The sequence below is a fragment of the Pezoporus wallicus genome, unplaced genomic scaffold (assembly GCF_028554395.1).
Source record: "Pezoporus wallicus isolate ANWC-B61680 ecotype Strahan unplaced genomic scaffold, APGP_CSIRO_Pwel_v1 scaffold_7107, whole genome shotgun sequence".
Classification (NCBI taxonomy): Eukaryota; Metazoa; Chordata; class Aves; order Psittaciformes; family Psittacidae; genus Pezoporus; species Pezoporus wallicus.
Window position 1 is genome coordinate 3,175,676 of NW_026642114.1, and position 25,897 is coordinate 3,201,572.

At 41.5% G+C, this 25,897-nt stretch overlaps 1 protein-coding gene across 2 annotated transcripts in view; it reads left to right on the forward strand.

Annotated features, from left to right (window-relative positions):
* COP1 (COP1 E3 ubiquitin ligase) overlaps nt 1-25,897 on the forward strand; it is a 134,336-nt gene that overhangs the window by 81,182 nt on the left and 27,257 nt on the right. For both annotated transcript variants that reach the window (XM_057427053.1, XM_057427054.1), the window contains exons 16-18: nt 9,181-9,298; nt 13,147-13,271; nt 14,382-14,542. In XM_057427053.1, the coding sequence (XP_057283036.1) occupies nt 9,181-9,298; nt 13,147-13,271; nt 14,382-14,542 (404 nt within the window). The remainder of the gene's footprint in view (nt 1-9,180; nt 9,299-13,146; nt 13,272-14,381; nt 14,543-25,897) is intronic.

Genomic DNA, 25,897 nt, shown 5'->3' on the forward strand with positions numbered 1-25,897 from the left:
ATGGGCTGCTGTGTCAAAAGCTTTAGACAAGTCAGTAAAAAAAAAAAATGTCCCCAGTGTGTAAAGACCATTATCCATAACCTGCCAAATGTCATCTGTAACTTCAAGCCATAGGGAATCTGTCGCATACAAAAGCTAAAAACTCGGTGGTTTCCATCAAGGCTGCTGTTCCCCTCATCTGTTCAGCAGAGGGAGATATAGATCTTCAGTGAAATGCTAGTGTTGTTATACATTTAAAAAAAAAAAAAAAGTAGATTTGGTGTTAGAGAAGAACATCACTGTCTGAAGCTGGGTATAGTCTTCCCTGTCAAAATATTTGAGGTGCTAACCTAAAACCTTCTGCTGTCACAATGCTGAGCCTTTCCTTGATAGAAGGTGCTTATTGCACTGTTGGTTTTGCCAGAGATTAAACTGAGGCTACCAGACAAGCTCAATCTAACCTTAACTCTCTTTAATTCAATTTTCCTGGAGTGAGACTTTCTCATGTTGCTTCCTTTGTTACCTGCTAAACAGAGCACTGTTAGGCATTTTCCTTCTCAAAGCTGTGCTCTTCCTTCATTTAAATGAACACCTGGGCTGGATTTGTGTTGGATTCCCCAAGTATGGTTTTTTGGATGCTGTTGCCCATCATCTTTATTGCAGTGAAGGAAAATGAGACTGAGTTATCATTCCCAAATAGCCATGTACCTTCCCCTGTTTTAGAAGCTTTCTTTCATCTCCTCGCTAACATCACAGACTCTGTGGCTCCTCACTTAAAAGGTTTGTGGTGTTTTGGTTTGGTTTTGTTTGGGTTTGGTTTTGGTTTGTGTTTGGATTTTGTTTGTTTGTTGGGTTTTTTTTTAAGATTTTACCACCAGTGAAATAAATCATACAGACTTTGCTTACTCTTTTATAGTCTTCAGAGCATGCTGTAAGAGAAGAGCACATGGGGGAGGCTTTGACCTGCAGAGAAAATATCTATTGAATGCTTTTCCAAAGTTCACTCCCTTTTGAGTAGCTGTTGAATGTTTGACACCGATGAAGTCTGGGTCTGCAGGAGTTTGGTACAGTGGTGTATGAGACCATTTGTCTAGACAGAACTCTAATAGCAAATATGAATGAAGTACTGCATGCCAAATCATCTCAGGCACACACATGAAATACAAAATAAGGGCACTGTTAAAGTTCACTGCTGTGGACCAGTGTGTTGCTTCTAGAAGAGATTGCTGAGATTTCCCCCAGGGCAACAGAATATGGTTATTCAGAAAGAAACTGTTCCTTTACTGCAAAGGGAACTCCAGGTAGAAAGAGGAAGAAAAGGCAAATGCATTAAACGTGTAATTTTATCTTAGTTATAGAAACAAAGTACTCGCAATTTCTGCTGGAACAGAAAATTGTGAATACAAAGCCATATCCAGCAAACATTTTAATGTGCCTGTCACAAAGGCTTTTTGGATAAAATGTGCTTGTTTTATTGGGTCGTTTGTTATTTGTTTGGGTGTTTTTTTAAGGGAAGGTAGAGGCAGGAAAAATAAAAAAATGCCAGTTAGCTTTACCTGCACTGCAATGTTCTACAGGGAACTGTCTGGGTGAAATGGATTTATTTCTTCTCTCTCCTCCTCCTGTGATTTGTTGTCCAGCAGCTGGAAAACAGCACACTGCATTCTTCAGCAAAATGCTCTGGGTAGTTTTGTCTGTCAAAGGTTCTTTGCTTCAGGCTGTATCAAACTCTTACAGTAAGGGAAGTACTTTGTAAAGAGGGCCCTGATGTGAGCTCACTGGTTTCAATATTATTTAATTTCTTCTTCATAAAATTCTTGTCCTAATTTTTGGTGCAGGACTTTGCTCCCTTGAATTCAAGTCCACTTTGTTTCCCATCCCTAATGTGTTGTCTTTTCTCTGAGTATCTGCTTCCGTTATGTGGTGGAAGTTATCACACTGTTTTCTCACCCTGAAATGGCTTGTGATAGGCCAAAGCCTGTGCTGATCATATTACTGATCCATATTACTCTGTCAAGTGAAATAAATCTCCTCATAGCGCTTGGTTGACTGGAAGGCTTCCTCACTGTTCTTTCTTGAATACTGAAATGCCACCCTGCATTTCTATTGCTATAATAAAGCCCCTTCCCCTACCACCCCCCCCCCCTTCTTTTCTGCCCTGGAAGAGATCAAAGATTAAAAATAGGGGGGGGTTGTAGGTTGTTTGTTTTTTTTTTTTTGGTTGGTTGGTTTTTTTGGTGGTCACTGCATGAAAGTTCCCCTCTTGTTGAGCTGAATTGTTACTAGAGGTGGAGTGTTCAACTGTCCTGTGTCCCCAATATTCTCTCCAGAGCAAGACCCATATATGGATGCTTCAACTCCAGGCTGCCTCTCTGCCACAAGGGAAATTAAATCACCACCATAAACTTTTTGAACAAAGCCACCTCAGTCACATGAAAATCTCTTAAGTGCTGTTGTTTGGTATTACTGATTTGGCAACAGTTAAAGTTCAGTAGTTCTCAGTTTTCTTTTTTACTAGTAAGAAGAAGAAGTAAAATTAAAGGAGAGCTGAGGCTGTATGGCAGTGTTTCACGCCACCCCCATCATGTGGGAGTAGGTATACAAAACCTGACAGATTTGAGAAGCAGCAAAACAAAACCTAAACATTAATATTGTAATGTTGGGGGGGGTGGGGGGGCTAATTCCTTTCCTTTCTTACGTCAGTAGCAAATAGCTTAAACAAATTTGGATTAAAAAAAAACCCTCACTCCCTAATCCTTTGACATAAGAGCTTTTTTCAAGGCATCTAAGATGAGGGAAGAGCTTACAGGATCTCCATCTTTTGGAAATGCTCAAGGCCTGACTGAATAGGACCCTTGAACACAATTATTTAATTTGGAAGTTGAATCCAACTTTGCATTTGTCCCTTCCTTGAGTGGGAAGTTGAACTCAGTGGATTCCAGAGGTCACTTCCAACCTATGTTATTCTACAGCTTTCAGGACCCTTAAGAGTGTAGTTTCTGTTAAAAACCCATTTTTGCTTAAGTAGGATTAAGTTTGTTTGGGCTTCCTCATAATTAAATCCTGAGTTGTCTTTGACTAGCCTTTGGTGATAGAGCTGCCTTTGCAGTGAGAGTCTATTTCCTGGTGTGGAGGTATGTAGAAGATCCACTGAAGAAGTTTCACTTTCTTATTAACAGCTTTTTTGTTATTCTTTAGGTAAGTATGCAGTTTTCTAGATGGTTATGAGACCAAGAGGGTGCTGAGGCTCTTACAGATCTCCTGTCAAAGGCAAATTATTTTAAAGCATTTCAACTTCAAGGTTTGGGTTCTGATAGCAGCTGTCTGTCTTTTCTCAAGTCTTTGAGAAAGAGCAGCACTTGATTATCTGGTCCTTGTTCAGGTTTCTGTAAGGAGCAAGGCATCTAATGTGCCATGTCATCTTCACTGTACTGCAAGACAGTGCAGTATAGCACATTGAGTTTATTTTTAAATCAGGATGTTGCTCCTTTTTATGTCCTTACTCCTCACTAACAGAAGAATAAGTTTTTAATGGTGGGAACTGAGGTTGCATATGAGCCTCCTGATTCTGTTTCCATTTTTAGTCTAGCCAAAGGTTTTATCTCTGAAAATGCAACCTTCCTTTTGTATAGCAAAAATTCACACTGAGCCTGGCTGAGACTTTTGTCTAACCCTCTTGATGTTAAAGTTATGTTCTGCTTGTTTATCTATGTTCAACAAAAAGTCATTAAGACAGCTTGCCCCTTCTCCCTCATGAAATACTACTTAGAAGGATGGCAATGTGTACTTTCCTTCTCACCCAGAGACACTTGAAACACAAGCTTTGGTTTGAACTATTGGGCTCTGGACGCTTGAAGGAATAAGGATACGATTATATTTTCTTGCTAAAGTTGCCTAGATACACTTCTAGGTAGCTCTGAAGGCTTTATTCTGTGCACTCTGTGTGCTGAGTAATCTTGCTTACACATGGTATACAGAGAGAAAACTAGTAAAAATCATTTTCTATAGGTAGTTGTTTAAATATTGATAGCTGAATTTTTGCTGACCCCATCAATATGCATTGAGCAGTAGAGGCTTCCTTCGGTATCTCTGAAACCAATAAAAGTAAAAATTAAATGCCACAAAATCATGCCTCTCATCTTTTTGCTAAAAGGCATTTTGTGGGCTTTTTTGTGCCCTGCTATTTTGTTGCTCTTTTTGTTTATTCAGAATAACCTAATTGGATGTGAGCAGAGGTATCTTGCACCAAACTTGCTCTGACTCAGTTTAAGTCTTGGGAAATTCATTTAAATACACCCCTCAAACTATAAATATCTTTTGTTCTTACTACCAGTGTACTGTTTCACTGGTGAGAACAGGCAGCCTTGATCCAAGCTTGAAGTTCGTATGGAGGAAAACAAATAGATGAAGGTGAGGGACACAGGACCACAGGCTGTAGCCAGAGCATTAAATACCTGAAATGAGCTTGACCTCTAAGCTTGGTATTGAAGATCTCTTTTAGTTGGTATGGGGGGAAAAAGAAGTCCAAAATCTCCTTCGACAACAGGAGACTTAGACAAGTTTCACTTGCTAACCCTACAACTTTGGTTTTGAATACAGGCATCTTGGCTGTAATATTCATCTGACATGTAGTAGCATACACTAGTAAGTAGCAAGTAGACTTAAGTCTGTGAGCACTGAAAAATCCAAGTAATGTAAATTACTTATTTTTTTGAACAGATCAATAATCTAAATATTGAACAGTTGAGAAATAGATATTTCTAAATGATTGAAATCAGAAAAATAGTCATTGATTCTCCAGCAATCCAGTTTTCCAGAGGAGAGCCACATAACCTTTGTATGCAGCTCTTGGGGCTTTCTAGTAGTTACATTCATTGAATGTAAAACTGTTGCATTGGAGGTAAATTTTTATTTTGCTGTCCTTGGCTTGATATCTCTTCAAGTAAGTGGTTATTGGTTGAAAAAAGCCTGGGGGGGTCTTTTGCATTAGTACATGCTGGTTAATGTTTGTGGTGAAGGTGGGTGAAGCACATGGCCTGGAAGATGAATGTTGCTTAGAATTCCTGGGTACATGGAGAGCTGGATTGCTCTGCTCCCTGGTTTCTGTGTGCTGTCACCCTGCACATGCCAGTACTCGTAAAAATGCTGCTGTGATGATATTTCTTAACCACTTGCATACTCTTTCTGGAGCTGCTACTCATCACTACATATTAAAAGCTTTGCAATAGGTGATGTTAAACCTAAGAATTTTATTAACATATCAAAGTGTAAGGAGGATCACTTTTGTCAAAAACAGACTTTGTTGTTCTTTTGTTGTTCTTTTGTTGTTGTTTAAACAACCAAAAATCCAAGAGCAATTCAGTCTTTCTGAGCAACTCTGAAATTACTTAAGATGCATCTGGCTCCGTTAGCAGTTCCCAGCTCTCCTATTTTGCTTTTGGGGGGGGGGGGTGTTTTGTGTTTTTTGGTGGTTGGGGGGGGGGGGAGTTTATAACCTTTCTATGATCGTGTAACTGCATCATTAGTTTGTTTGCTGCATCCTCACCTCTGCAATCAAGCTGAGTCTGAGGGCCAGGATTGAGAAGTTGCTGATCACTTCACCTTTTATATAACAAAAACATCCTTTCCTTTTGCCCTGCTCCTGCCAGCTGGAGTCTTGTGAATTTATGAGCTGCCAAGCAATGAGGGATGCCATCCTTTGCTGATGCAGGTTATATTTACTGAAGAGGTGGTGAGATCCTTCAGAAGTTTGGAAAAGTCTGAATTGTTTATTAGCTGTCACCAGACAGCTCAAAGGTGAAAGTGGCAGTATCTTAAGGGAAGTAAGCAGTTCTTGAGCAATCTGGAAAAGCACGATTTAAAACTCAGGATTGTGGTCAGAGACATCCCAGCAGCAGTGGCAGAGCTTAGCTGCCCTTTTTGCCTTCTGAGATAACTTTGAAAATATATAATAAAATGCAGCCTGCCAGCAAACATTTGAATTCAGAAGGCACAGCAGCAGAATTATGTCGTGCTCAGCTTCTGCAGTGACATTGAACTAGACGAGAACTGCTTCAGAGTGTTTAATTTAAGGTATATATACATGTTCTATCCCATTATCTCATATTTCAATTAAGCCTGAACACAGAAGAAAAAGTAAAGCAGTGAGATGCTGCTGCCCAAGGGTTAGGTAGGCATGAGACTTTTAACTGTGGAAATGTCATTTCCAAGTTGGAATTGTTCTAAGTGAGTTTCCTGTTCAGGGTGGAAACTGTAGAGCTGTAAAAAAAAAAAATAAAAAAATAAAAAAAAATTGCCAAGTGATGATTTTAGTGCTCATGTTGGAGGAGCAAAACAAGAAGCAAATACCCCTGTGCATCAGTGATTAGTGGTGGAATATGCTCCATGGTATCTCAAGGATGCCAAGGGCAGGAGCTAGTGGTGGGGTGCTGGATGAGCTTACAGGCCTTTGCAGAATTTGTGAAGTGTTTGATTTCCCTCAGTGCTCACTCTTTTCTTTATCTTCAGAGGCCTCTTAGGACCAATTTATTTTCTGAGCTTTCCAGAGCATGCTGCCATCTTACCTTGGACTTGCTGACATGCCTGGGATGCTGCCCATCGCAGACAATTTCAGCTCGCCAAACTCCACCAGGCAAGGCTGCTGCCAGGGTACCTGGGAGTTGTATTTTTTTCTCACTTAGCTTAATTTTTGGGCTCTCGCCTTCCTCAGCAGATGGCATTTTATCATGTTTTTGGAAAGTCCATATGGCCTACAAGAGACAGTATCTCTTTAATTGTAAAACACAACCACCTGTTCTGATTTTAATGAATGCAGTGAGTGTTTGTCTTCATGTATCTACTTAAATAGCTGCTTCAATTGAATTAAAAAAAAAAACAAAACAACAAACCACATACAACTCAATTGGGCATCAACACTTCTGCTGCTGAAATAATCAATTAATAATTAAGTGGCTAATTTTAGAACCCACTGGCTTGCCCATTCTCTTGGACTCTGTGATCAGAGCAGACAGTGATTGATTGCCCTGCCAATGCTGAGAGGCACATGCAGTGCAGGGGCCAGATGCCGGCAGGCTTTGAGCTGTTTATTGCAATATTTAGAAGGTGAGTGCAACTTCATGTCTGCTCTGCAAATGGTCTTGTCTTCCCTGCTATGGCTTTTTCCTCCCTGCATTGCTCCGGTTGCTCACATGCAGCCATCTGCAGGTACCCCTCTCAGTGTCACCCTCTGAAAGATAAAATCTGGTGCTCAAAAGGTATCCTAGTAACTGGCCAGCTGGAGAGGAGTTTAAAACTGTAAGCAAAAATAGACTTGAAAGCCTTATCCACTAACTGGCTTCTAATAGAAAGCCCTACTAGAATTACTCTGCTCACTAAAATCAAAACAAGTTAATTGTTTTGAAGCTCTGCAGCAGGTCTGCTGGCCAGATGAGAAAATGTGGAGTTTTTTGGCTTTAGTTTTTCAGAAATAAAAATTTTGGCACCAGGATGCCCAAATCTTAAGAGTGTTAATGCTTAATTCAAAGTCCCATTGAAATTTTACCCTTGTATGGAAAAGCCTGTTGCAACATCATCTTGTTCTGCAGTTAACTGAAATACCCAAATGGTAGGAATGCACTGGGATTTGGGTTTATAAGTGTTAGGTTCTGGAGGGTTAATATCTCAGAGGTGGAAGAAACAGAATGCTTAAAGGAGTGCTTGAGGTGTACAGCACTTCCCAGTTTCAGTGTTAGCAGTAATGGGTGCAGTAGCTGCTGGGTTTCAACACAATAGGGTAATTCAACAGTTCAGTGTAAGTGGCTCTTTGGAGCATCTGCTGGAGAAATCTCTGAACCCATCATATTACACAGAGAACAAGATTCTGGAGACAGAGGGGAAGTTGAGTTCCCTGCTTACCTGTTTTACAGGTGGTGTTTCTGACACAGACCCCTGTACTGCCATGGCTACCAATTAGTCTGTTAATACAGGGGAGAAGCTACCCTTGCCAGTCTGATGGTGATTGCTGTAGCCTGACTGATGTAAATCCAGTTATCTCTCAGACCACATAGGATTTTGAGACAGCTGGGTGGTGTTCATATGGCTGAGATCCCTGCTTTGAAATGCTGTAAAATACAAAAATAACCATAGCTATTGGCATTTAGATTCATTTCTGTGTAATCTCTGTAACAAACTTCCATTGGCAGTGAGTTATTTCAGAGGGAGGAGGGTCAAAGCAGTTTTCAGCTGATGTGTGGGTATCTCAAGTTGAGAAAGGTGTCTAGCTCTATTTCCTTGCATGTGCGTGGCCTTCCCTCCCTGCACTTCCAGAATAGCAGGGAATAATATAATGAAGTTCAATGTTAAAGGCTGAAAGTCAGGAAGGGAGAAGCTTATTAACCTTATTGACCTGGAAAGAGCAATGGGGATGTTTGGGGCTTGTATCTTATGGGTTTTTTTATTCTTTTTTGGATCTGGTGGAATTTTCTATTCTCATTATTATTATTATTATTATCATTATTTTCTTGGGAATTAAAATTTAGTTACACAGAAGATGTATTGCTAATTCTGTTGTGAGTCCTTTTATGTAATTGTGGCACTGCAGCACATCTGTGAATTAAATTTTAAAAAGAACTGGAATTTAATCTGTTTTCTCCTTAGCAGAAATGCTAATTCTCTCTTGCTAATAAAATCAAAGGAGGGAAGCAAAAACTGAAAGTGTGGAGATTACCCATTTAGAGTAAGCATGAGAAATTTAATCCCTGTTTTCCAAGATCCAATGTAAGTAGCAACAGTTTTCCAAAAGAGGACAGCTTGAGGAGCAGAAGGGGGTGCAGAGTCTTGGAGAAGTTAATTGGAGTGGTTAGGCAGGGAGCCAAGAAAGCATGCAGAGGAATGCTAAGAGTCCTGTTAGCTACTGGCTTCACATGGGCCTAATAGGGTTTGTGGGAGGACACATGCAGGGAGTATTTGCACACACATGTGAATGCACCTCTTTCTCCTCACTGACTCTTTGAAAGGCTGCTTGCACCCTTGCAGACTGAATTTGGAAGCCATTTCAAGAAGCCTGCTTAAACATTCCTTGCTATAGAGCAGACTGTTTATCCTAGGTAAGGCTGTAAGTGAGATGTGGAAGCTGCAGGCAAGACTTATTGTGAGCTAACTATTAGAAGTCCCATGCATCCTTCCCAACTGATTCATTTTGCCCCTTTACTTTCTTATCTCCAGATCACTGTGTTCACTACTACGATCTCCGTAACACTAAGCAGCCAATCATGGTGTTCAAAGGGCATCGCAAGGCAGTCTCCTATGCAAAATTTGTGAGTGGGGAAGAAATTGTCTCTGCGTAAGTATTGCCTTTTATGTAGGCTAAAAACTTCGTAGCCTTCGTTTTCTGTCACTCGTTGAGGCCATTGCACAAGTTCACCTGCGTGGGTAGGAGCCCTTGCTAGCTGCAGTGCTTTTGGGAAGCAGTTTGTTGCTTTTTTCTAAGACAAAATAGAAATTAATTCCTGGTGTCACTTGGCTGTGCTCTGCCTTGTGAAGCTAAAATGCTTAAGAGGAATACGAAGACAACTAGATGCAGCTCCTGACCACAAGCCCAGACTTTGGGAAGCTGCAGATGGGTTCTCCTTTTAGGAAGTGCTCTGTGTGCTCCTGACCAGAGCTCTGCTGTAGAGAAGGGTGCTGGCAAAGCCCTGAGGATATTAATCTTCAGTAAAACACAGCTGATGAGTGACAGAAGCTATCAAATGGTACTGCTATGTTTAGGAGCGGTTTAGCCACAGCCTGAAGGGACCTCAAGTAGAATTGACTGATCTGTTCTCTGGTAATTTATTAATCTGTTCTGTGAAGGCCCTTTTTAGGGTTATGCTTGGATTAGAAAGTAGGCATAGACAAGTTGTGTTTTGTGGTCCTACCTTTTTAGCCAAGGTAGACCAAAAGGTCTGCTATGGAGGCCCTAAAGAATAATATTCTGCAGCTTCTGTCCAGTTACATGGCTCAATGTGTCTGTCCCAAAGCCAGATGTGACTGCCTCAGTGCTAGGTAGGTTTTCAGTCATATGGGAATGAGTGTTTGTCAGATTACATAGTGAGAGGTTTGAATGAATGGCTACAAGCCTCTTCAATAAATCAGAGGTGAGCCTCTCTTACACAGTGGGGAAAAACGCAAGCAACCTGGGGGAGGGCTGCAGGAAAGTCTTTGTTATCAAAATGCGTGTGTGTAACACCCAAGGGCAGCAGGGATGGATCACAGGGATAGATCTAGTCCCATAAAGTACTTCTGCTGTCTTATACCAAGTCGGTGATTATCCAGCTTGGCTTTGCCCCATGTTTTCACACCATTTGCTCTAGAAAACTGGAGCCAAAGCAGAGCATTTTAAGGTGCACTCAGGCTGTTAGTGAGTTACGCTGAGCTGTGTAGTAGAAGATTCCCTGGTGGCTTATGGTATTGTTTATATTTAATCAGCAATTTTCTTATTTCCTTTAACGATATAATTCTATATGGGTGCAAATTCATAACTAGAACACACAAACTTTAAATTTAATGCTTTAGACCAAATCTGGATAGTAAGATGGTATTTGATAGAAGCAAAAGGAGGCTAAGAATGTTTTACAGACCTGATCAAGTGAAGCATCATCTATGGGGTGTTTCAGGACAGTGACCCTGTCCTGCTTGACCTGACCACCTGAGAAAGCTTATCCCACAGTCACAGGGAGGAGTATCAGTAGAACCTTCAGACTTTTACAGGCAATGATGGGGTGAGGGGACTAACTGGAAAGTTCACCTATTTCTTTCTGCATGAACAGAAAGAAATGTCAGAGAGAGCAGATTATTTTTATATCTTTTGCAAATTGAGGAGAGGAGACAGCAGTAGTGCCTTCCTCAAAATCAAGCAGTAATTTTCATTTTTTTTATTTATTTTTATTATATGTTCATTCAGATTCTCTAGATTTCTAGCTAAAGCTGTTTTATAGATTACATTGATTTAGTTTGCCTTGTAGAGCTGGTTTTTGACCTTAAGGATGTTCAAAACTGCTTGGTATTTAGCACAACTCATTGATTGCAGTGCTGATTTACAGAGAGACAGATTTAACAGACCAGTGCATCCATGATATTTTTTGGAGAGGGTATGAAACCAGAAGAGCAGTGTAACATCAACAGGATCAATGACTTCTTCCTATCCTTGCGGTCCAGTGGCGAATGACTTTCTTCTTATATGGCATACTACCCAGTGCAAACATAGCTAGAGCTTGATGGGAAATTGTTAACAGTAAAAGCATTCCATTAGTAATAGACCTTTAAGTGGTTTTATTTTAATGAAGAGGTCTAAAATGTATGCTACTAAAATACAAAGGTTAAGTGCCTATATATGTGATGTCTTCTTGATGGCTTAGCCAATAGCAGAAGCTGTCACAGGAATCTGACAGCTTGTAGACAAGGAATTAGTGTTTTGCTGCTTTACCCTGCCTTCAGAAAAGTTTAGTTTTCAGGCAACTCTGAAGCCTTTAAAAGCAGTATTATGGAAGCTGTATTTAAAAATACAGCTGCCCTAATAGAACAGAATGCACCTCCCTGTAGTTGTGGGCCAAAAAAGCAGTAGTGTACGGTTTTTGCCCTTTCTGTGAGCCATGCTGCTATTGTGATGGTAAGGACAAGAGAAGGGAAGGGATAGTGGGCAGCAGTGTAGAGTAGGATGAACATGGAACAAGCATCAGGCAGAGAAGCAGAATACTCTGGTTTTGGCCCCACCCACCAGTCAAGACCTAGGATGAAGAATGCACTCCTGCTTAAGTCACAGTATTACAGATGAAGTTCATACCTGTGTACTGATATGACCTCATACTGTTATTATAAATGAGCAACAAATCTTGCTGCAGCTTCTTTATCACTCTTTTGTCATTCCAGCTGTCATTGAGGGCAGGTAAGGTTTTTGCAGTATAGTACAAGGTGCATCTCTCCACTTTTGTGCTGTATTTTTCGGTAAATGTGACATAGGTGCAGGGCTAATATCTTACGATATTGGCAATATTTGGGTATTGGGTGGGGTTTTTTCCCCTTCAACTCTAAATATTCAGAAAGCAGCAAGGTTGGGTGACAGAACCTGCATGAGGGGAGTGTGACCTACTTCCCTTCCCTCCCACCCAGAAGCCTGATAGGCCCTCCTCCCAGTATGTTTCAAATTTAAGATCAGAACAACATTATGCCTTTCCTCAAGGGTGTTACGTGGGGGTCCGATCCCACCAGATCACTATTTGTATCCCTGCTGTGGAATGTTTCACTATAAGTCAGCAAGTGCCAAAATATCAGAGCCTGGCAACTTCTAGAGAGTAACGCCTGTAAAGTAAGAGAGGGTCATGTCCCCTTAGGTTTGAGGGAAGAAATTAATCATGTGTCTTACTGAGACCTGGGGTATTCCTATGTCGGTTGAGCAGTGACAGGCAGAGGAGGCTATCTCTCCCCTTTTTTTTGCCAAAGGGAAAATGTTTGCAGGGTAAATAGAAACGCATTTTGAAGGCAGGTATGTTTGCATGTGGAGGAACAATGGAAAACATCAATTTTGTTTTGGCTTTGCTGCCAAGGTGAGAAAAGTGGAAGTTAGGGATCTGTATCCATTCAGTTTCAATTACATGTGAGAAAACCACATTAATGCTAATAGCAACTCTGAGACTCCATACGTTTTTATACACTGCTGCTTGGTATTGCGCAGGAGGAAGAGAACATGCTTTCAGAGCAGCTTGAGAGGGAGGAGACTGCTTGCTTCCCAAGTTCTGTAAAAGCATGAATGAGAATTGCAGCCGGCATGGAGAAGGGAACAGATTTTGTCCATGGTGTAGAAGCTTTAAAATAAATAAAAAAATCAGTGTGTCCTAGATCTGTGAGGATCTAGAGGAGTCAGTGATAGCCCAAAGGCTGAAGAGTTCAGTGGAAGAGTGTGCAATTGATAGGAGGAAGGAAGAGTAATACTTGAGGAAGTTTTACTCAATCATAATGCATTTTGGGAGGCTTCTAAAATAACATGATACATTTCCAAGCTCAAGCTGAGTTGCTTATGATTGAAAGTGTGATAAATCTCCTGGAGTGCACTAAGACTTCCTATGCTTACATTGCAAGTAGGGTGTTAAGGAGCAGGATTGCAAGCAAGTTGTTCTGGCTGCGTGGCAGAAGAATAACTTTAGGTATCATTTTCAGGTCAACAGACAGTCAGCTGAAACTGTGGAATGTAGGGAAGCCTCACTGCTTGCGCTCCTTCAAGGGTCACATCAATGAGAAGAATTTTGTAGGGCTTGCATCCAACGGAGACTACATTGCCTGCGGTGAGTAGAGCATCCTGACAAATGCTAATGGGACTGCTTGGAGCTGGTGCTTCTCCAGTTGCAAAGCACTCCAGCAGTTGTGCTACATAACTGCATGGGCTTTTTAATAAAGGATTATTCTGAACCTCCAACCCTCTTTACCTTCCCAGGGAATGATGTAAGGAGCCCTGACCTAAGGGGGTCTTTTGTCAGTTTCCTCCTATTTCAGATGAGTCCTTTGTATATGATGATTCAGACTTGCTGTCACCAAAAATCAGCTACTAGTGTAGCTGCTATTAATATGAGTTATGTCTTTCAAGTTTAACAAGTGACATAAACTCCTGCCTCTTTCTAAGGAAGGGCAGTAGCCTGGACCACACAAGGATCCTGTACTTGGTAGTACAGCATTCTGTGTGACAAAGCAATACACCCTCACTGTGAACAGCTTCCTTGAAGACTGAATTATTCTGCAGCAGTTACCCATTTGGCCGTTTCTGTCCTTTCACCATATAGGTTCTTAAGTTGGACTGTTGAACTTCTGTAAATCCCTAGGTGTTGGTGGGAAAGCAGTGACAGACTGATAGCTGGGATGAGCAGGACAGCTGTGCTAGCACTGAAGGGAGGACCTGTGTATTCTCTGACCTCTGTACAGCTTGCAATACAAAAATTGGGAAGGATTTCTTGATAAAGCCTGCATATTGTCTAGTCTCTCTTACTTAAATCTCCACAGACCAAACTGTCATACTTGATTACAGCAAGAAAAACACAGTGCTACCTGCCTTTGAGCTGTAATGCCAAGCAGGCTGGGTGTAGCAGTATTTCATGTGGTAGCATAGATGCTCTGCTCTGCTCAAAATGCTCTGCCCTAAGGAAGTTATGGAAGACAGTTGGGATCCTGTATGTTTTGCAAGTATGCTGCATGCTGCAGATGTCTTGTAATAAAACCTGGTCTTGTTATTAAGCATCACAAAAGTTTGCCATGGAGTGCTCCCAGTAGCCAGGGCACCATGAGCGTGATAACTACAAGGAGGAAATGTCTGTTCTTGTCATAAACAGTGAAAGAGCTAAGAAGCCTTATTTCTGTTCCTGCTACCAGAACCTAATCTTACGTATTTATTTTCTTAATTGCAGGAAGTGAAAATAATTCCCTCTACCTATACTATAAAGGCCTCTCAAAGACACTGCTGACTTTCAAGTTTGATACAGTCAAAAGTGTCCTGGACAAGGACCGGAAAGAAGATGACACAAATGAGTTTGTGAGTGCTGTATGCTGGAGGGCACTACCAGATGGGGTAAGCTTTCTGCTCAGGCACCCAGCTGGGTCTGAAAGGGATGTCTCCTGCTTTCTCATTAAATAGCATTGCTGAGGGTTTGCACTTAGTATTTTCCTGTTTATAGTTATTGCAAGTTAACATGAAAACATGAAGATCTGCATGGTGACCGAAACGCTGGGGGATCTGGGGGGAGCAGGGACTACTGTGCTCTTAACTCGTCTACCTGGGTGTTTGAATTTCTCTGCTTGGCATCTGAAATTCCAGAAGCAGAATTGTATTTCTGGCAGTGTTTTTTGTGGGTGCATTAGCAGCACCTGCAGATACTTACTCTGGAGCCTTATCTCAGTGTTAGTGTGTCTATATGGGCTTGGTCATTGACAAACAGCCCCCGTGCTTGGATGAGGAGATATGTAAAAGAGGCAAGCCCAGGCTGCAGACACCTCAACAACTGTTCCAGTGACAGCTAATGTATATAGCATGTGTATTAATGTTGCAGGCAGACCTGACGCAGCTTTTGAGAGTGGCCTTTCAGCACGGGGCTGTTCTGGAGAAAAAAATGCTGCTTTTAAACTCGGAGTGCTCTTGAAAACCTTGCCAAAAAAAAAAAGAAAACAAAAAGAAAAAAACCCAAACCCTTGAGCAGATAACTCTCTTGTATGTGCAAGGGTTTGCAGATCAGATACTTAACAGGCTTGTTGGAGGGGGAGGAAAGGAGCTCATCCTAAGCAAGTCTTCTAAGTAGCTAAAGTGGAACATTGCCTGATTGATGTCCTGAAATGTTGCATTCACAAAGATAGTGTTTTGAATGGGTACCGTCTACCAGTCTGTTTCAATCTGAAGATACTGCCCCCACAACTGTGATTCACTTGTCACTGGCATAAACTCACTTCAGATAGATGTTTCTGAATCAAATCAAAAATAAATCAGCACTTTGGATTTAAAAGTAAGAAGTGGGCTGTTGTGGTTTGAATAGAGGGCATGAGACTTGGTGATGTAGGGTCACCAACTTGTTTCTGGCTGGGATTTAGGAGGGTTAAGGATACACAGATGAAGAGTGGCTGCTGGAAGTTGTGTCCATCTTTCTGCTGGATAAAAACATGCTGTGGGAGCCTGTGTGTCCAGGAACATCGTTCCATAACTGTTCTCACTGAAGTGGTTCTGTTTTGCGTTGTCCTGTCCATTGACCTCCTGAGCAGCTTTTCTGTGGGCAATAGACTAACAGTGATGTCTCACTCCTGGTATTATTTCTGTTGCCATCCACTCCTTATCAGTCTTTTCTCCAATTAATATGCTTTACTCCTAAAGACCTGCTTAACTGACAAACTTTTGAGCTGCCATCAAGGGCTGTCAAGCAGCATGAAAAATATTGTGTGTAATAGTTAAATCAGGCCCATCAAGATTGCACCAAATAACATTCAGGCTTCACTCCATTAAACAGCATTCAGTATCTGTTGCTATTCGGATAATTTCATTTTTTCCATTGTTCCTCTGCTTTTCCCTGTGCTTCTTCTAAATTAGCCTGTTTCTTCCATGGTAGCCACAGTACCTGGCTCTCATTTGTAAAGAAAGCAGCAAAAAGCTGTCTGTAATCTGAGAGCCACTGGCGGAGTGTTTTGCTTCTGTGTTTTATCTCTGCCTGTGGTGTATGCCATCCTGCTTTACATACCAAGTGAGCAGCCTTGCTTGCTTTTGCCAGGAGGCCCTAATGCTTCCTTGCACCATATCTCCAGTCCCCCCAAGATGAGAAGTACTCTTCATCAATACAGTGGCACATTTCTCTTCCCTCCCATACCAGTACATCAGTCCTCTCTGACCTAATTGAGACTTTGCTCATGTTCTTAGGAAATCAAATTACTGCACAGCGACAGGTTGCTTATGTCCACAAAGTCTTGCTTGAATGATGAAACTCTTTTGTTCTCCATTTTGATAACTTCTTAGATTTGGAGATTTTTTTTCAAAAGAGCTTCATATATACAGGCTTTCCTAAAAGCTGTCAGATTTTTTTTGTGATGCTCAGATGAACTAGGGGAGGCCTCTGCCTTGCAGTGCTGTCATCATCTGTGGGAATCGGGGAACCCACAGCCTATTTCTGGCTTAATTGCAGGCTTTAATCCTGGATGAGTCACTCTGCCTTAATTTCCTAATTATAAGAGTTACCACACCTACCTTTCCCCACTGGCGATGATCATGCCTGCTCTTCTAAAGGGTGTGCGCATTGGAGCAGCTCCAGCCTAGCAGCCATGCAGAGCCCAGTGCAGGGTGGCAAACCAGCCTCAGAACCACTTTATACTGCTATAAGCATGCTGTTTGTGCCTTGGTTCAAAGCTGTTTCACTTGTCTCTGTGCCATGGTCATTGGGTTGTAGCTTTGGTTTGCTACCTGGAATGTTTCTGAGGAGGGTGGATGCAGGCACTGTCTGCCAGCTTTTCCACCAGGCTCCCCAGTGGAGCAAACTTGCTTTGGTTTCCCTACAGTATTGCTTTCAAGGATCATTCTTTAATTAACCTTTTGAGATGAGTAGGTTTCAGATCTGTCAGTTATCTTGGGAAGCATGAGTACACGTACTCCACTTCATGCACTTAAGTGCAAAATCTTGGATCCTAATTAAAACTTAACTTAAACTTTCAGATGAAATGTCATTGATTCTTTCTTAAATCTATTTTTATGTAATTCAAGTTTTATTTCCTCCTGAGCCAAAGTCAAGCTGTGCCAACCGCCCTTTCGAGAACCCATTTTCCTCCCTACCGCTTCCCCTTGCTCTCCTCCACCTTTGTGTTGGCTTTCGTTTGCTTACAAAGACAAAGAGACCTTTTTTCTAGAGCTGTCACTCTTACAACCACAGAGGTCCAGCCAGTGCTTTCTTTCCACCTGTGTCAAAGCCATAAGAATAGAGAGAAATTATCTGTGCTTATTAGCATTTAGCATCAGGATTACCCTCATAGTGCTTTTTTCTGAACATTACCTAGCTTGCAGACTAATAATTTTGTTAGACTCTTTGGGGCAGAAAAACCCAGGCAAACAAAAAAACCCTCTAGCAAGTATGTCAGGAAGCAAACCTTTGCTCTGCTTTTTTCCATGCTGTGTTTTGGACAAATGTAATTAGGCTGTTTAATATACTTTTAAATAGCACTTATTTACAGTTTGTGTGGAAAACCATTTCTCACTTCTCATTTTACTCCATAAAATGGATCAATATTAAAAGGTAGAGAAAGCTTCAGGATGCTTTTGGCCTAGGTGGCCTGATAAATGAGAGTTACACACAGAGATGCATTTCAGAACCTTTCCTGAGCCAAATCCTTCTATTTTTCCAGTCAAGGATTTTATTATATACCTTTGCCATCCTTTGTTTCTGGCACCTTGACAAGAGTTAGCCAGCTTGATTGAAATGTGAATGTGGTCTTGATGAAGATTGGAACATACGTTCTTCTATTTCATTAGCATGTAAGCAGATGACGCTCTTGCATATAGGGATGCCCTTGCATAGGGAAAGGAAATTATAGTACTGGTAGTAGCTCACTGCAGCTAGTTGAGTAGAGATGTTTTATCTATCTTGGGAGGGTCACTCCAGTTATGTCTAGGTATGTGGATAGTAGCTGGAGGAGATTGGTTTGTGCTTTGTTTTCCCTTGTGCCCTACGTGAACTTTTCTCCTCCTGTAAAGGGGACACCTTTCGTTTGGACCTGCTTTGCCATATTGCAGAGTTCAAGATGTGCCTCATACAGCTATGTTAAATAATTGCATTTCAAGTAGCCCCTTTCCCAGCCGTGGTTAATGTTTCTCAGAAAGAAGCTGTCAAAAGAGGAACCAAGGCTGAACCTGCTCCCAGGGCAGCAAAAAGGTATTACTGCTGAACACAGAAGCAATTTGATTATGTAGATTAAGCACGACTCAATCTATCATAATCACTGTAAAGAAGCCATTTAATTTTGTACCTGTTTGCATGAGTATTCATTACTGCTGATAAGCGGGTTAGGCAGGGAAAGATTTCTCAAGCAGAAATGTCAAGGCTTTGAGACCCAGTAAGAAGATGCAGATAAAAGCAAGAGAATGCCATGCAAATTAGCTTAGGTAAAACTTTATGTACATTTTTTATTTCTGGAGGGGTAAAGAAAGGAAATCCATTGAGAACAGTGCTGCAGGCTTTAGCTAAGTCATCTTGCTGCAGTGGGTGGTTGGTGGTACACGCTGGATGGATGCAGAGGTCTCCTGGAGCTTGGACGAAGGCTCTCAGAGCAGCAGCATGGGAGTGGTATGAAAGCATCTTCTTGGCCTGATGGAAAGGAGCAGTAACCCATGTATATGTTTTCTCACCTGGTCGTTGCTTTTCAGATGTCAATTTAGGGGAGTCTTGAAACCAGTCATCTAGCTGTGAGTGAGAGAAGCAGGCTCTGGGACTCCAGGCTTCAGGCTGCCTTTAGGCACTGTCATACGGTGGAAGTATCTTCATAATTAGTCTTGCATCTCTGAACTTCTCTTCATTAACCTAAGAGGATGAGAATATTCCTTTCAAATATTTTTTTTTGGTGCATCTCTTCAGAAAATAAGCTTTTCTTCTGATCATTTTTCCTTTCCTTTGAGCATTCTCTTAATGAGGCCTGGCTTGAACTCTTTATATAGAAACCTATAATTGTACCACAATAAGCTGGTCACTTAATAGGGCTATAATCTTGTTCACTGGTGAAAAGTAGTCATCCTTTGTTTCCCAGTAGCCTAATAAATGGTACACAATGTATGCAGGAGCTAGTCAGAGACTCTGATAATTTACAATCAGCAAATTGGCTTCCTTCACTGGAATTAATTTAGCCAATACAAATTATTTCAGGAAGTGATTCATTGCCATTTAAAAGCACTAATTAATTTGGATGACTTAACAAAAATTAAAAATGAAACCTCCTTTGTCATTCCCAAATAACCAAATGCTTATTCAGTGTCATTCTTAAGTAACTTGTAGACTCTATTTCCCAGTTGTGTTGGGGCCCCACTCAAGTGAGTCTAGAGTAGGGCCACAAAGATGCCCAGAGAGTTGGAGCACATCTTCTATGAAGACATGCTGAGAGAGTTGGACTTGTTCAGCCTGGAGAAGAGAAGGCTCAGGGGAGACCTTTAAAGCAGCTTCCAGTGAGAAAAGAGGACCTACAAGAAGTATGAAAAGGGACTTTTCACAAGGGTATGTAGTGATAGGAGAAGGGGCAATGGCTTTAAACTGTAAGAGGGTAGATTTAGGTTAGACATTAGAAAGAAATTCTTCACTGTGAGGTGGTGAGGCGTTTGCACGGGTTGCCCAGAGAAGCTGTGGCTTCACATCTTGATAATGTGATCTGTGGCAGTGTTCAAGGCCAGGTTGGACAGGGCTTTGAGCAACCTGGTCTAATGGAAGGTGTCTCTGCTTGTGGCAGGGGGATTGGAACTACATAACCTTTAAGGTCCCTTCCAGCCCAAACCATTCTGTGATTCTGTGATATCTCTTAAAACTTGAAATATGATTTTCTGTGGGATTTAGGTAGGGAAACAAGTGAAAGACTTGTTTTTGTTGTTCTGCTTTCTGCTGAAATTCTGTCTTAAAATCAGTGAGAATTTTAACTTCCGCTTTCAACTCAACTAGCTGTTCAGATGGTGGTTAAGATATACCTAGGTAATAATCTAAAGCTTATGAGATAAATGCCTGCCTGGAGTGATCAGACCCAAGTTGTCCATTGCCTGCCTCTGATACCAGCTGTGGCACAGGTAGCAGTGTATCTCCAACCACAGTATTTTCAGAGAGGGTGTCTGCTATTTTCTAACTCGTTCTTTATTTCCCTAGACTAGAGTTGGCCTATAGCATTCATGTGCAGCATCTCCCAGACTAGTTTTCTTGCAAGTCATTCTTCGGTGCAGTACCATGCTACTGCCTCATCCTGGAAATACGGTGGTCATCTGTCGTGATTGAAATGCACAGCAGTTTGTGGGAGGCTGAGAATGATCAGCTTTTAAAAAAAGCAAGATGTGACTTTTAGCAGGTTTATTCTACTGGTTTTTATCCCCTCCTGAAAATCTTCAAAGCTTTTCTTTCCTCCTGTGGAAGCTGTCTAAGCCCCGTGGCATGTGTGCTTGTGAAGCTCATAGCTGTCCATGTGATGGCTTTCCACTCCTCTTGACATGCCCTGTGCTCTCTGACCATTGGCAATGCTTTAAACAAGAAATTTTCTTTGACTATGTTTTGCTTTGCTGCTTTGCACTTTCTTTAGGTAGTAAATGTATTTTATTTCTCTTCCATCCTACCTTTTTCATGTCTATTGCTCTCTTACTCATTTGGAAGTCTCAAGTCTTCATTAAAAACAAGTGGGACCCAGAATATACCAAGATACATTATATATGCTTGGTTTCCCTGTCCCCCCAAATTTTAGCACATTACTTTTGTATACCAACACACTGTATATATTTTTTTTAATATGCTGCTTGAAAGCTACTTACATATGCAGAATAACTTCTGCCTTGCTGATAAAAAAATGTCACAAGTTCAGTCTTATGTGCTTCTTTGTGCTGAACATGCTCATATATTTTCATACCCAATATCTCTTCAAATGCTCATTTTCAGCTCTATTTTTTCTATGGCTTGCTTAGGAGAATTAATTAAGAAATACTCAGGCGACTAACAATATTTTAGTCCCTGTCACAATCTTTGGAGTCCAACTGCAGAGTACTATGTAGGTGGGGGAAAGCATACTCTATTATTCATGCATTATATTGAAATCTCAGTGTGTTGACACTTCAGGCCTTGTGAAAGACCATCTTGATAATGTGATTATGCAAATGACAGGCTTTAGGAGCAAGTGTTTAATTTTGAGTGTTCTGTGGAAGAAGGAAAAATTTGGTCAATATTCTTTCCTTACTGTTGTTTCCCTGGTTGCAGGGCATCCTTTTGTGCTTTCTGCCAGTGAGGGCAGTTGCTTGCTGGACCACAGTGCTGCTGCTGTCAAGTGTGGGCAGGGGTGAAGGAAGCCAAGCGATTCCCTGATAACCCTGACCTCTGTTCACTGTGCTCCTCCCATCTAGTGTGATTGCTTGGAAAAAATTGTATTGCCCCATTTATTTTGCTGTTTCAGGGCTCAGGGTGGCACACAGCGGGTGGCTGGTACATCAGCACCTATGTTAACTCTTCCTTTCCTAGATTCAGAGCAGCTGACTGTGCCGCTGCTGCGAACAGAGGCTATCGCTTTTGTTCAGTTCTGGAAGTTCAGCTCCCCTGTGGTACTGCAGCACTCTGATATCATTCTAGCTTCTATTTTAAGAATAGCTTCTCCAAGAAATGTAGGTGGCTCGGGTTTTTCTTCTTTGTTGGTTTTAAGTTTACATTTGCACTTGGTTTCTATCTCCTGCAAGGTGAGGCTTCCCTCCCCCTCTCCCCCGCATAATCGCAAAAAAATTGGTTGATTTTTTTTGAAGCAAAGGCAGATCAAAAGCATCCATGTTTCTTGAATGAAGGCAGCATTTACTCTTTCAGACTTCTACAGCTGATATTTGCTTACCAGTGTGTCTTTTTTAATGCCAAGAAAAGTAGGCAGTGTGCTGTAGACAGGACTGAGGTCTTCCTTATTAGAGTCATCTCTGTTCTCGATCAAATAAATGACATAGTGGTCAACATAACTCTGAATGCTATTGGCATTATAGTTCCAGTAGCTGATCCTGATGGTGCAACTGTAGGGATCATAGAATCAGCTAAGTTGGAAAAAACTTCTAAGATCAAGTCCAACCATTATCCCAGGACTGCCAAGACCACCACTGAACCATTTCACTGAGGGCCACATCTACATGGTTTCTGAACACTTCCAGGGGAGCTTGATTCCAGCACTTTCATGGGAAGCCTGTTCCTGTACCTCATTACCCTCTCTGAGAAGAATAATGGAGACAATGTGAGATAGTGGATTGCAGTTCATTGCTGGTGCAAGCAGAGGTCCAAGCAGGTTCCTGTTGTTTCCTAGGCTTTAAAAAAATGAGAGCATCCCAATGCAATCACAGGTTCTATTGCTGTGATACACACAGTGAGCTGGGGATGCAAAGCAGTCTCTCTGCCGCTGTCGTTAAACTTATAAGAGGATGTTTGTCTCCTCTTGGGACTCTGCTGCCTTAGTAACCACCAATCCTTTATTCAAGTGTGAGTTTTACAACAGATGAACCTAAGTCAGGAATTCACCTGGAACCTGGACATCATTCCTGGCTCCATCCTCAACTCCCCACTGAACCATAGTGCTACAAGGTACAAGCTGAAGTACAGCAGTATGTATTACGTGGCCCTTTTCTGTGTTCTGAGCAGGGCAACTTAATAGCAAGTCACCTGTATTGGGGTGATACTCAGGATTACCCTTATATTGGGGTGGAGAGAGAAAATGATTGGATATTAGGAAAATTTTTTTCACCAAAAAAGGTTGTCAAGCACCGGAATGGTCTGCCTAGAGAAGTGGTGGAGTCACCATCCCTGGGGGGTATAAAAGACATGTAGATGTGGTTGTCAGGGACATGATTTAGTGATGGACTTGGCAGTGCTAGGTTAATGGTTGGACTCTGATCTTAAAGGTCTTTTCCAACCTAAATGATTCTAATATTCTGTTACAGGATCCAGGCAGGTTTTGTTGGCTGAGCCAACATCTACTGCCTGATCTCAGACTCCAGCTAAAGCTGCTCTCTGAATCAGTGTCTCCTACATGAGCAGCTTTTGCTGTCTTCTTTTTTGAAGTGCCATCTGCTGAAGTCTGTGGTTGGCACAAAATGCCAGTGGATGAGGTCTGAATGCTCTGAGCTAAGCTCAGTAAGTCGGGCAGTATTCAGTGTTTTATGAAGCGGATGAAGGGAGTCATTTATGGTAGGAGCTGCAGGGGTAAAGCTTCATTTCCCAAAACTTACTGCTAAAGGAGGACTCTGGTTTCAGACCAGCAAGAGCAAAGAGTGAAGTAGGTTTTGGAAAGCCATTGACATTGGGCTAACCACCACCTTTGAAGTCGGCTTCAATGCAGCAGCAGAATTCTCACGCTGGGGGTATTTGAAACTCTTGCTGCTGGTGGTCTGCTGTCACTGCTGTTTGAAGATCAGTATATAACCTCATTCCCTCTAACAAGTGACTCTGCTTCAGTTACAGTCAAAGCAACCTCATAATATTTTTTTTTCCCCATTCTCACAATACTGTAGTTTTATTTTGGTTTTCTCTTGTTTTTCAGTGCATCTACTGACAGCAAGTCTTGCCAGGCCACCACTATTCAGTAGTCGCACCTCATGAGCTGTATCAACTTTTTGCTCTAAACTCCTAATTAAGCAATTCTAATGGCAGGATTTAGTGTTTTACAGAGTTTGAATGAAGTTGAAAAAAAAAGATTTTGATCAGATAATTTAACCTCTGGGTGAAATGGAAATGGAAGCATTTATGCGCAGGTGGCTTTCTCTGCAAAAGCTTTACATAGGACTCTGCATTAATGTAGTTATTGCTTGGCTTTGGGCAACTGTTCTCAAGGTTTTCATATGCTTTCTGCCCTTCTGTTATCAGTAGTAAAACCTCGAAGCATTTTGAAACCCAGTAACTTGTGACCAGCTTAATGCCGATTGCATTGCATGTTAGTAAAGCAAGGAAGTATGGCTTTTATGGCAGTCCTTGTGAAATCAGCTGCTCAGACTGGTTTTCCAACGGCAACATTGATTTGTATCCTTTTAACCTATTTAAATAGACTTAGTTTCCTTTTGGTGATGTTCTATCTAATTCCAGCTAGTGCTAGATGAGCTAGTTATGTGCATGGAGTGAAAATGGTCATTCCTTTGAAAGCAGTCTAGTGTCTGAATTGAAGCTACCTGGATATGCAATTATTTTATATAGGATACACACAGAATTATAATAATAAATCCTTTCTAAGAAAGAGAAAGACAGCATGGAAGGAAAGTTATGTTTAGATATTTAATTAGTACCTTTCAGATGGAAAAGATACTATTACATTTGGGGCTGTGCAGCTGAATGGAGTTCGCTCTTGCTCAAGGTGTTTTGAATTCTGTGAGGGAAGAGCTGCTTCAAACAGTTACATCTCTTATACGTTATTGTATATCATAATCACTTCTGAAACTCTTACCTAGTTGATAAATCTGGAGATAAGTGAGCTGTTTGGTGCAGTACTAGATTTTCTAGTTTTACTTTAGTATGTCTGAAGTGAATATTAAGGTAAGCAGAGATGTATAGCTAGGGCAGCCTTGGGGAGCTAGCAGATGAGACATTGCATTGTTTCCCATTTATTTATAATAATTGGAGATACTGCAGGGAAGATAAGCAGTGCTACATATACTGGGAAGAAAGATTGGTTCAGATCCATTAAATAAATAAAAAAGTTCCTCTCACCTGTAATCTGCAGATAGCACATAAATTAGCTCCTGCAAGAGGAGGAGAAGCTGCTGCAATCCTCCTCACTATCGGTGCTAGCAAGGGCTCAGCTGACCCAAGCCTGCCAGTGTAAATCAGGCATACATGGGGGGTTTTTTTGCCTTCCTAGTTTCTAGGTTGATTAGTTGAGACCTGGTTGCCTTTCTCCTCTACAAAGAGTGTTCTGGCCACGTCTCTTCCAACCACTAAATAACAGCAAGCTAGTCTAGTCGGGGGAGTATGTGCTTGGGGGATGTCTTGACTTATTTAGGGTGAAATATCCTTGATTAAAATAGGAGGTTAATAGTGCTTCTGAGCGTGCTTTGCTTCGCAACTTTCATGTTAGCTCCAGCATTTGAAAAGATAAATTTGGGTCAGCAGGAGTAAAAAAAGAGGAGAGAAGATGAGCTGGAAGTGAAATAAAAATGTCCTTATTTAGTACAAAAGGATTCATCTCACTGTCAGCTTTCTGTTTTCGACTTTCTGTTGCTTGGCTTGACAATGCAAAAGGAGAAATTTAAATTGTTGGGAAATGGATGCAAAGCTGAAGTAAAACAGGAGTTAGCAGCTTGTGGAAATTTTCTTTAGAGCAGGCAGCAGCCTGCACTGGGAGCTTGGGAGTGTTCTTTGTTTCGAAACTCAATAATGTATCTGTTTACCTTGCCAAAAGTAAGCAAAGACCCACACTGTGAAAATTCACTCTGCTGATGCTCAGATGTTTGTTTAAGAAAAATACTGCTTTAGAGATTTCTTTTGGCTTAATGTTTGGCTAAATTATGGTTGCAGGGTGAAGGGACACAATTTGGCCACTGCTTTCCCAGAATATCCTTGAATGCAAATTCTGACCCTCTCCATGTCTGTTGGCCGCCCTCTGCAGCCATCCTTCTTCCTGTCATAAGGCTCCTTGTTTTTGCCTCAAGAGCAGAGCTGTCTGAGCGTGGAAGTGGGGACAAGGTCAGTCTCCTCCTCAAACCCACCGTAATCACTAAGTCTTTGGCTTCAGCTGT